Genomic DNA, 12086 nt, shown 5'->3' with positions numbered 1-12086 from the left:
AATATGGCGTGGGGATTAATATTTCCTCTCAGGCTACTCTATTGGACTCTAGATACCCTGTGAACTAGACTTTCTGAAAGTGTGTGTGGATGTCCTGCCTCCTGGTTTGGTTGTTTTCAGTGACAGTGTCTCTCCACCATAACTGTGCTTCCAGGTGATGACACATCTTCATGTAATTGAAGAAAGAAGGAATCAAAGCCTCTCTCTGCTCTACAAAGTTCCTTTCGTAGCCCAAGAAATTCAAGAGGAAATTGGTGGGTACTGACCAGAGCAAGGCTGGGTGAGATTTCTTGCTGAGGCTTAGGAGTGATGGCTGGTCAAAATGAGACAAATAGGAGCAAGCAAGGCCAGTGAGGTAAAACATTAGCACATCATGGTTTCAGAAATCTGGAGGCTGTTGGAGCTTACATGACAAAGTCATGGAGTTGCCAAGGACAGACATACTGGCCAGGAGCCACAGAACCTTGAGTTTTGTTGACCTTCACTCTTACTAATGGAAGAAAATATTAGGGTATAAAATTGTAGGAGCTTGGGATTTTTCCTGATACCATTTTTCCCTTAATTGCTGATATATTTCAAGGCACCCTGATTAACACAAATTCCCACCTCCTTTCCCTCTGTCATTCTTCTTTATTCAGTAACTTTTATTAAGTCTACCACTGTGTGTCCCAGAGTAAAATGGTTTACTAGTGGGCAGTATCAACTAGAGTCCCAATTATAGTAGGAGAGAAACACATAATAAAGCAAAAAAACAAGTATCAGATGATTATAAGTAGTGAGTGGAGTCTAATAACCAGGATGGAATGCTGGGGAGTGCTCTACAATAACCTGAGATCCAAATAAGCTTGAGCTATTTATGCAGAGATCATAAAGGAAAACTTGTGGTTAGAGGCCCAAAGTTTAAGTCAAACAGTGAATTTGAGTGGCCACAGTGTGGCTAGAACTTAGCAAGAGGGGAATGGGCCAAAGAAATAGGGGAGGGTTCAGATCGTGAAGTGAAATCAAGGAGTTTGGGTTTTATTCTAGGATAGTGGGAAGCTGTTTAGTGGGCTTTAAGCCTGGGAGTGACTAGATCTGAAGTTTGCTTTACAAGCAAACTTATTTGTTATGCGGGACCAGAGCACCTACCCTTGCAAAACAGGTGCTCTACTGCTACTCCACTCCATCTGCTCTAGTTATTTTGGAGATGGGGGTCTCACAGTCACAGACTACTTGCCCAGACTCGCCTCAGACTGTGATCCTTCCAGTCTCATCCTCCCAAGTAGCTAGGATAATAGGTGTGAGTCACTCCAAATGTAAACTTTAAAAAAAAAAAAAATGCAGCTGCCACATAGAGAGCTGATTAAAATTGAAACTAGCCAGGAAGCCATTATAAAAATCCAAAAGAGATGGTGGTAGTGTGTGCTGAGATGGGAAAGAAAAGGTAAGAGACGTCTGTAGGATGGGTGCAGGGATGTGGTGAGGGTTGGAGTGTAGGTGAGGGAGGAAAAATCACCAAGGGTAATGCTTAGAGTATTATGGCAAGCAGCTAGGGGAATTGACAGCGGTGCCAGTGTTTACTAAAGCGGGAAAGAAAATAGAGAATTCACAGTACAGGCCAAAGTGGGGAGTGCTGTTGGACATTAAGTGGAGGTCTAAGGAAAACTGTCAGATGAGGTAGAATTTGGGTAGTAGCTACCAGATACAGGTAGCTACTGTATTACTGGATTAAGTGGATGGTTTTTAAAATTGACTTTGGAGGCCAAGAGTCAGTGGGTCACGCCTGTAAGCCTAGCTATTCAGGAGGCAGAGATTAGGAGGATCGAGGTTCAAAGCCAGCTATGGGCAAATAGTTCATGAGACCCTGTCTTGGAAAAAACCCATCATGAAAAAAAGGGCTGGTAAAGTGCTCAGGCAGTAAGAGTGCCAGCCTAGCAAGCATGAGGCCCTGAGTTCAAACCCCAGTGGGTCAAAGGGTATGAAATTGCAATTATGTTGGTTTAGTAAGTTTAGAGCTGGACTACAGATGAGCGCTATAGTTAATATATTGTATGCTGAAAATGAAAATTTGCTGGGAGAGTAGATTTTAAATGTTCTTACCAGTAGAAAATGATTGGGCAGTGAAGGACATGTTAATTTGCATAACTAGTAATCATTTCACCATGTATATCAAAGCATATATCATACATATATACAATTTTTCAAAAACGGACCAAGTGTGATACTAGAGGAGAGCGCTTAACCAAAGAGTGGAGATAAAGGAAGAGGGAGGGGATGCTGGGCTGGAGGTCTGGGGTCCTCCTGCTGGGGCTCTGTGGTGTATGCTAGAGTTAACGGAGGATCTTTGAGCGGGGAGCCAGGAGTGGTTATCTGGGTTGCAGGCTGATGGGACACTCTGAAAGATCTAGAACCCTGGAATGACAACAAGTAGCCTTTCTCAGACTGCTGGTCCTACACATAGACACTAAGTCCTTGTGAAAGTTGCATATCTGGTCTCTGTCCTGTCTTTATCAGATGAGCTCCTTCAGGAACAGCGAGCAGACATGGACCAGTTCACTGCCTCTATCTCAGAGAGCCCAGTGGATGTCCGGGTGAGCTCTGAGGAGAGTGAGGAGATCCTGCCGTTCCATCCTTTCCATCCCTTCCTGCCCTTACCTGAGAATGAAGGTGTGTATGGTCCTCAGTGCCACTGATTGGCCCCAGGGTAGGGGAGAATGAAATTTAAAAACTGGGGATCAGTTTTTTGAAACCAGGTTGAGTTGGGGAGGTTGTTTTCCTGGTGAGAGGCAAGGGAAGAGAAATTGAATTTCCCAAGCACCTGCTGTGTATGGGTGCTATGCTGGGTCCTGCCAAGTAGGTGGCTTTCAGTATCACCAGGAAATCAGAATATTCCTCTCTGTTTAGAGATGATTACTTCAAGCCCACTACTCTTCTTGCTTGTGTGATCACCCTTACACATGGGAGCCATTTTGAAAGGTTAAAGAAGATCTTTATGTTACATTTTCATAACAGTCTTGGGAGATAGATAGCGGAAGAGCTAAAGAGGTGCCTGTTCTGGGTATGAACCTATGTCCTTTGATTCCTAGTCAGATATGCTTTCCTTTGGTCTATTGCTGGTTTCCAGTGTCTAAAAGTGACTCTAAAAATCATGAGTCTGCACCAGACATAAACAAGCTGGTGCCCTGAGACAAGTATGTGTAATCATATTCTGTTTACTGCTACTGCTAATGCTTTTGGTAATGGTAAAAATGGCCCATAGCTATGGAGTTCTGAGTATGGGCCAGTTTTAGTTAAGCATTTGGTTTGGATGCTTTTCAGTCAATCCTCAGAATAATCCTTTAAGATAGGTACTGTTCGTGTCCCTGTTTGGGAATTCTGAGGTTTAAATAGGTTAACTACTTGCCCAGGCTCATGTAGCTCAGCTTATAGGTGGAGAGTCAGGATTTGAACCCAACCAGATAGAATCCTGCAGGCCTTGAGGTATACTCACATACCTCTGAGCAGATGCAGTGCTAGATCTGAGGCTTGGGGGTGCTAAACTGGGAGCAGCAAGGAGGTCCATGCACTTAGCTTTCAGACCTTGACAGAAACTTTTACTTACCACAGAGGCACAAACTCAGTGCAGTTGACCGTCCAGTAATACGTTAGGGACTGTGAAAGAGGTGTCATTCCAGTCCTAACCCTGATCTTACAAATTCCAAACCCCTGTGGGGCTGCAGGGTGGTTGTGCATGGACAGCTTCTCTATGCTTGTTTGGGATTGAAGCATCTTGGGCATAGCTCAACTAGGACCTTGTCTCTTTTGTCAGCAAACCACAGTCAATACTACCTTCATATGTTGCTATTTTTCTGAGAAAAATAATTTTGTGAGACAAAATGATTTGGTACTCTCCCAAAATTTCTCTTAAGAGGCCTGAGTCAGATCTACCACTTTTTTCTCTCATCAAGGATGCCTCCCTGTGATTTGCTGTAGATCTTACTGCTGGTTTGGTTATGGGATACTTCAGGCATGGTTTTAAGGAAAAATGCCTTTTGTTCACAGAAAATCTAAGACAGAAAGTTTGAAAGAAACCATTTTCTTTCTTAATCTACTTTTGTGCTATTTTGTTTTTTATTCTTTTCCTTTCTGCTAGACACTCAGCCGGAATTGTACCACCCAATGAAAAAAGGTTGGTTTGTCAAAGATGTTCCCTTTAAGACCATTCCTTTTCACTTCCCTAGTGTGTTGGAAGTTTCATTTTATGTTTCATACCATCAATCTGAGTTTCCCACCTCATTTCTTCAGCCATGGTTGCAAGTAGAGCCAGAGTAGCCCTACCTCTGTGTTACTAACAAGCTTACCTGGCTTTTCAGCACTCATCCCAGTTTCAGTAACATTGGTTACTGTGTGGCCATCCTAAGCTGGGGTGTCCAGAGAACATACAGTAGCCCAGATACTTACTTAAATCCTTTTAATCTAGGTAGAGTTTTAAAAACTATATTCAGTTTAATAGGTTGACTTTAAACTGCTCATTTATATAAGAATATGCCTCATTTATAGTTAGGTGGAATCTTTTCCTCGTCTCTCTTGTTTTTTTCGCTGTTATTCCCACTTACCTCTTTTCCCCTTCTTTTTAGTTATCCTTGCCATCTGTGTCTCTTGTCTCATGGTCCCTGAGTTGTAGCGTCCCTCAAACTTGAGAAGCTGATGAATGAAACAGGTGGAGACTAGTGAACTTTGTTTTCAAAGACAATGAACATTATAGAAAGCACTGTGCTGAATGCCTTGTGACCTTGATCTTATTTAACCCGCTGTGGTTAATCCTGCCAGCGGGGCAGTATTTTTAGCTCTGTGTTACAGTTTAGGTAGTTGAGGAAGCCTCCGATTGTATGACTTGCTTCAAGTCCATGAGTTTAAGAAGTGGAGGCTCTGGAGTCTGAATCCAGGTCTCTGTCCTTAGAACCTATGGTGTTTTTACTGCCTGAGTTGCCAGTGTCAGCTGTAGTATGACCCAGATGATTGGATAGTCCTTTTTCTTGAATCATTGAAAATAAGGGCAAACAGTCATGTTCTTAACATATCTTATGAGCCTGCTCTTTGGGCTTTGGCAGACTGATGTTGATGGACCAAGCCATGTTCCCTGGCTCAGAATTTGGTTTCTGGTTTATACCACATTTAGTTCTCAGAATACAAAAGTGTGATTTAAATCTTTGGATGATCACTTACATGTAAATGCTTTGTTTTGTTCTACTTGTGGGTGCCTCTTCTTGTAGATCACTGTGCTCACTTTCAACTGCACATCTGTTGATGTGCTGCTTACAGATAAGCATGAAATTTCTAGCTGAGAATGTAGTTGAGTGGTATAGTGCTTGCCTAGCATGTGCAGGGTCCTGGGTTCAATACCCAGTACTGCAGAATCAAACAAGAAAGATAAAATTTCTGGAATTTTAGCTAGTTTTTTTGACTTCACACACTATTAATGTGTTAGTTAATTTAACCGTTAACTTTTGGTCTCTGTAAGTCACGTGTTTGTGCATTTTGTAACACTAAAGTGGTTTTGGTCAGTGTTTACAAAACATGGATTATACCATCAAAAAAGTATTTGAACAGTCTGGGCCTCTACTGAGTTGGCTCAGAACCACCTTACTTTTTGAAGAGGCTAATTGCCCTTATGTCCTTTAAAATTTTGAAGAGGAGGAGAGAATAGACTGGGGGGGGTGGGGGAAGGAGCTCAGAATTAGAATGTATTGGGCTTGGTCATAAGTGTTCTTGCTGAGGCAATACCCTTCCAGATTCCTCTTTCTCAGATAGTCAGTGAGCAGAATTGCTCTTTCACTGGCATTTTAACTAGAATCAACTCATGCAATTCTTTTTGAAGTGAAAGCTTTAGAAAAAACTGCATCACTTTTGGCTGCAGTGTAATACATTAATGAATTAGCTAGCCTGCAAGCTCAGCAGCTGAGAGGCTGTGATTAATTGCTCCTGTTGCTCTGTGTTAAGAGCCAGTCTAGTTGTGATTGGAAAGCTTTGCTGTGGCTGGGCCTGGTGTCATTACCTGCCTTTGACAACTCCAGGGGACAGCAGTGCTGTGGTAAACTCAGACTGGAATCTACTCACGCACAGGTAGTTACTACCTTAGAATGTTGAGTAGGTTATCAAATTGATCTTTTATAAAGTGTCAAGTCATAGATGTGTATAGAACTATATGTATTGTTATTAATAAGAAACTTAAGCTGAAAATCATATGATTTGAAGCTAAAAATAAAAAGAATTGCCCCTCCTTTCCTTTCTCTGGGTCTATGCTGGTTCCAGTCAGTCATACTTCATATTTGGATGCTATTGTTCCAAGTACCACACATAAGTGACATGGGCTAGGGCCATGTCTGTTCTTTGAAACAGGAGAGTGGTTGTTAGTTTTGCAGTACTAGGTTTTGAACTCAAGACCTCACGCTTGCTAAGCAGGCATCCTGCCACTCACCAGACCTGTTTTGTGTTGGGTATTTTTGAGATAGGATCTCATGAACTATTTGCTTGGGCTGACTTTGGACCTCGGTCCTCCTGATCACTGCCTCCTGAGTAGCTAGGATTACAGGTGTGAGCCACCAGCGCTCAGCAAGAGAGTGGGTATTCTTGCTCCGTGTAGGGAAAGGTAACCTTCCACCTTGGTATTAGAATTCTCCCTGTTGATGGACTGCTTTCTTCCTGCTCATTCTTTACTGACCATTTAGTATGTGACCATTGAGGATCTAATCTCTGAGAGGAATATGTGCCAATGGGAGACAAAGAGGTGGTTGGTAATTATAAACTGTGATTTTTTTAAGTGCTACAACCTGGGAGTACCTCCCAAGAGGAGCTGAAGCTTGAAATGCAAATAGGAGGACTGAGCTTGGAGAGAGTATTTGAGGCAGACAGGATTGCCTGTGGGTTAACTGTCATGCTCAAGATACACATCCGGAGCACTGCTGGGTGATAATCTTCTGTCTGTACAGGAGGACCTGGGTGCTGAAGAGCTGGGCTGTGGGATAGCAAGTGCTACTTAATAGGACAACACATATAAGCGTGTTAGTGTTTTCCATGCTAGACTGCTCTTGAATTCAGCTTCTCTCTATCTTATGATGAATATTCTCCCCAAAGGCTTGCATTTCCATTTTTCCAAGAGGGAGGAGACAAGCATTCTGTCGTTCATTATACCCATTGGTCCTCTGAAAATGCCTGTATCATTCATCCTTAGAGAGCACAGTGCATCTTCAAACTTGGGAACCCAGTAGCATAATGAGTTGTGGGGGAGGCATTCAGTGAGGGGCTCCCTGGCTTTCAGGCAGGAGTTTGCTGCTTCTATGACATTGGCCAGAGATAGGCTGCCTAGAAGCTCAGCTATGATCTCTCTTCACACAGGGTCTGGAGTGAGCGAGCAAGATGGAGGACTGATTGGTGCAGAAGAGAAAGTGATTAACAGTAAGAATAAAGTGGATGAAAATATGGTGAGCACATTCTCCTTCTGCATAGCACATTTCCTTTTGAGATTGACTAGAGCAAGTAGTGAGTGCTTCTAGGAGCACATCTGTGTGCCTGTCTTCATGTGGTAGGAGATGAGAGCTTCAGCTGCTCCCATAGACTGACTGTGCTGCTTAGCATCTGCAGGTGTGAGGGACTAGTGACGTCTCTTTCTGCAGTACATTTCCTCCTCACAGCAGGAAAATACATTTGCAACTGAAGTTGCGAATAACATCAGAGGCGATTTTCAAGTAAGGAGAGATTTAATAACCTGAAAATAAAATGAAGGTGGGCTTGGTTCTCTACCCCCTTGTATATAAACTGTTTCCTATCATTTATTTCTTGAGTTTGATGGGGGTTTTTCTTTTTCTTTTCTCTTTCCTTTTTTTTTTTTTTTTTTTTTTTACCATGTTGCTTACACTTAAAAGGACCACTTTCGATTGGCAGGCAATCCCTGTTATGTGTGAGCAACTGCTCTGGTACTGTAGCTGAGTTTGATGTTTTAACTTTGGCTTTATAACCTGTCCTGAGCTAAGTCTCCACACAGTTACCTAAAGGAAAATGCAGGTGTAAACCACCATTAGATCATTTCCCGACACAGGATTTTTGCCTTCCCACTTGTACCTTTAGGGAGGTTGGTGAGTGGATTTGAATGAATGTGACAGAACTGACTGGTTAGTAGGTATCCATCAGGTGACTGCTTCTAACAGTTGCTAAGTGCAGTAGAAAAGAAGCGATGGTATTTATACTGAATTTCCCCCATATATACCTAGTTTCTAGGTGCTGAAATTTTCATGACTCTTTCAGGTCATTGATGAGACTCTGGATGTTAAGGAAATGATCTTCAATGCTGAGAGAGTTGGAAGTCTTGATGAGCCGGTAGGTGTTTAGTTCTAGAACCTAATGCCAGGTTTCATGTTAGTCTTACTGTTTCTCCTTCTGAAAGTGAGAGATATCTGGTGTTCGCCATATTAAGGGTCCATCATCCTCACAGTTTTGGGTAAGAAAACTAAAATGAAAAATCTCCATGGAACTGGGTGCTAGTGGCTCACGCCTATAGTCCTAGCTACTCAGGAGGATCACTGTTTGCCCAGGCAAATAGGTCATGAGACGCTATCTCAAAAATATCCAATACAAAAAAGGGCTGGAGGTGTGGCTTAACTGGTAGAGTGTCTGCCTAGCAAGCATGATGCCCTGACCTCAAACCCCAGTACTGCCCAAAAAAAAGAAAGAGAGGGGGAAGAGGGAGAGGGATGGAGGGAGAGAAGGGGAAAGGAAGGAAAAGAAAGAAAAAGAAACTCCATGGAGATTGGAAGGGTGACCTGCAAAGCAGGATGTTGTGCTGTCTTAGGTTTTAGAACCCGCTTTTAAAAATGAATGGTATTCTTTCAGTTACCTGCCTCACAATTGCCAGATGGCCACTGAGACTTTATTCTCTGTCTGCTTTATTTTAGGAATCTGTGGGACCTCTGAGGGAGAACTTCAGTCTGAGCAGCAGTGCCCTTATTGGCCTGCTGGTCATTGCAGTGGCCATTGCCACAGTCATCGTTGTCAGCCTGGTGATGCTGAGGAAGAGGCAGTATGGCACTATCAGCCATGGGGTTGTGGAGGTGAGGAGTGGGGTTGTGGAGGTGAGGAGTGGGCTTTCTTCTGCCTTAGCCTGAGCTGGTAAGGGTTTGCTCTGTGCTTGCCACCAGGATGGGGCGGCAGGGAGTGAGGTTGGGAACTGTATGAAATTGGAAGATCTTAACTTCTTGAGGCCTGGACTTACTGCCATATTAATTACACAGCCCACTGGATTGTTAGGTCACATTTTGGGAAGTCAGCTATAACTAAATTATGTTGATCCTGTTTAAGGGCGTTGCCTTTCAGCATTAATTTTGGTTTTAACTGTGAATATCAGAAAGTCGTAAGAGCATTTTACACTTCAGAAAGTGAAAATTTTCTGGAGTATTTTCTTCCTGCCATTCCTTGTTTTAGGTGTGTTAGATTTAAGAATGAAGGACTGTCACTGCTCTTCCTTTTGTGTGTCCATATACATACCTGTGTGTGTTCTTGCATGTGTGGTGTAAGGGATGGAACTCAGGACCTTGGGTGTGCTAGCGAGTGCTCTACCATTGTACTGTACTCCCAGCCCCTCCCCTCTTTTTTAATGGGGGGAAAGCAACAGGAAATTTGAGAAACAAGGCAAGCAATTTCTGTTCTATCTTTTGTTAATTTATAATTGTATCTGTTTGTCACTCATTTTTTAGTGCATGGTGAGAAATGTCCAGTGTCCTGATTTTTGAATATAAATACAATAAGGAATATAATATGCTCTGGAAGATTAGTTCAGAGGCAAGTCAAAGTAGTTTGGCTTTATCTCCTGCTGGAGCCTGGCTTACCTGTAGGGTTTCAGAGCTGGAAAAGACCAGGAATCATCTCTCCCCTTTCCTTATAGCATAGCTGAGTGTGACCTGACTCACCTGCTATCCCCAGAACTAAGTAGCAGAAACTGAAACTAGCTTGTCACTGTGGCACTAGGAAACCCAGTGGGCTGTTTTCTCCCCCTTGCTTAAACTTTCAGGACTCCAGTTTGAGAAGGAAGCATGACCTCTTCGACCCCCTTCTTTTCTTTCTCCTCCTCCCATGTTCATTAGCTCTTGTTTGGCTTATCCAGTAGAATGGGATTCTGGGCTGCTTTGGATCCTCACAGGATTGTGCAGCAAGCAGTTCAGTCTTCTGACACCCTGTGCGGGCCTCTTCCATCACACAGCAGTGACCTGCGATCTTTGTTCCTCCAGGTTGACCCAATGCTCACCCCAGAAGAGCGTCACTTGAACAAGATGCAGAGCCATGGCTATGAAAATCCGACGTACAAGTATCTGGAGCAGATGCAGGTCTAAGTGCAGAAAGCATGCGCACCCTGGCCGCAGCAGTGGCGCATCTTGGACCAACTGCTGACCACTAGTTGCCACTGGAAGGTCTCATCTTATGTCCTGACCTCCTGGGTCATTAAGACTATAAAGTACTACTGTAGGATTGCAATTTCCATTCTTTTAAATGGGTGAAAAATGTTAATATAACAATATATGATATATAAACCTTAAATGAAAAAAAATGATCTATTGCACATATCTGATGGATGTAGTTTTCTTTTTTAAATTAATCAGAAATCTCACTTCTATTATATTGTCTCACACATACCTGCTCTATATAAATGGAAAATGTTGATTTTTTAATGGAAGACTGTGTATGCAGGCTGTTTGCTCCGGTTACATTGTGTAAGTCAACTCTGTAGGCTCATTCACTGTCCTGGTTTTTATTACAAAAAGAAAAAAAAAAGCAGTATTCCCTTTTGAAACATTGAGAAAGTTGCTGAGAAACTAAGTGAAGTAGGGAACAGTAATTGATATGGAAGAAATTATTCTAAAGGACCAGCTTTGTGGAAGTGTCCTGCGTTTCCAGTGCTGGGTACCTTGGTGTCTTGTACAAGCCCTTTCGCAAGGGGATCAAGGCATTTTTGTTCCCGCATTTTCCATAGAGCCGAATGCGTATAGATGAGGGTGTCCACTGCTGCTTTCCTTCTAAATCCAGTTCTTCCACAACTAGCCTGTAGTTTGTATATGGCATTCTTCCACTGTGTTGTTTACTTACTGTAGCTTCTTACTCACTTCCCCTTCGAAAATATGTCCAAATGTGCAGTCTCTTCCTCTTAGGACATCTCCCTCCAAGGCACTGACTCTCAGCTGTCGCTTTGTACCTTCACTTCTATCCCCTCTCCTCTCACCAGCCTCTTTGCCGTTCACTCCGAGAAGGCCACAATAGTAGGGCCCAGGTGAGCCTGGGGAGGCTTGTTGATATAGAAGGAAAATGTTTGTGGTTATACCCAAAATTGGATCTGTAGACCCTGTGGGAAGCTTTGAAGATTTTTGGTTCCTTCACACAAGTCTTTGTAATGCTTGTATCATTGATGTTGATGCTCACAGCTTTTTGGTTTTGTTTTTTTTTTTCCCCCTTTAATCTGAAGGTTCTGGTAACCTTGGTATATTTTTTTCTATGACTTTTGTTGTTGTTGTTGTTTTCCTTCTTCCTCTCCTTTGGCCCTATCTATGTCTTGTCCCACTATGCACAGGTTGAACTTCACCTACAGACTCCTTAATATGATCTGTGGAGAATGTACAGAGTTTAAACACATTAATAAATACTTTATCTTCCACCGACATGTGTTGTTTAATTGACCTTACCACTGATCTGTGATGATCTTTATTCTTTGCCTTTGGGGACAGTAACTATCTTCCTTCTGTGAAGAATTACTGGGCTGTATTACAGAGGCTGAAACAAGTGTCAATCAGGTCTTGGCGTTTAGGCTCCAGTTACATATCTCATTAAGAAAAATAAACTGGGTTTGGTAGCACATGTCCATAATCCCAGCACTTCGGAAGTTGAGATAGATGGATCTCAAGTTCGAGGCCAGCCCTGGCTACATAGTGAGGCCCTGCCTCAAAAAAAAAAAAAAGGAAAATCTTAGGGCATTTATCTGGAAAAATTTAAGTGAGACTTCCAATACTTAGTAATACGAGATTTTTTTTTCTTGACATAGGAAACTAGGGCTTATGGCTGAATTTTCAGAGAAATGTACAGCCTCCATTTCT

General features: G+C 42.6%; 1 protein-coding gene and 1 non-coding gene across 5 annotated transcripts in view; one reads left to right on the top strand and one right to left on the bottom strand.

The window, feature by feature from the left end:
- The window catches only part of Aplp2 (amyloid beta precursor like protein 2), a 57278-nt gene extending 45624 nt beyond the window's left edge, over positions 1-11654 (top strand). For 2 of the 4 annotated variants that reach the window (XM_020166975.2, XM_020166972.2), the window contains 7 exons: positions 155-254; positions 2494-2646; positions 4112-4147; positions 7354-7439; positions 8260-8331; positions 8907-9062; positions 10236-11654. In XM_020166975.2, the coding sequence (XP_020022564.1) occupies positions 155-254; positions 2494-2646; positions 4112-4147; positions 7354-7439; positions 8260-8331; positions 8907-9062; positions 10236-10337 (705 nt within the window). In that variant the 3' untranslated portion in view covers positions 10338-11654. The remainder of the gene's footprint in view (positions 1-154; positions 255-2493; positions 2647-4111; positions 4148-7353; positions 7440-8259; positions 8332-8906; positions 9063-10235) is intronic. The other 2 variants (XM_020166976.2, XM_020166974.2) reach the window with 1 other exon arrangement.
- LOC141421179 (small nucleolar RNA SNORA76) lies at positions 7859-8003 on the bottom strand. The gene has a single exon (XR_012445839.1). It is a non-coding gene; the product is annotated as a small nucleolar RNA SNORA76 (small nucleolar RNA).
- Positions 11655-12086: the final 432 nt, after the last annotated feature.

This window comes from Castor canadensis, chromosome 2 (genome assembly GCF_047511655.1).
Source record: "Castor canadensis chromosome 2, mCasCan1.hap1v2, whole genome shotgun sequence".
Lineage (NCBI taxonomy): Eukaryota > Metazoa > Chordata > Mammalia > Rodentia > Castoridae > Castor > Castor canadensis.
This window is presented reverse-complemented; position numbering and strand designations above follow the sequence as displayed.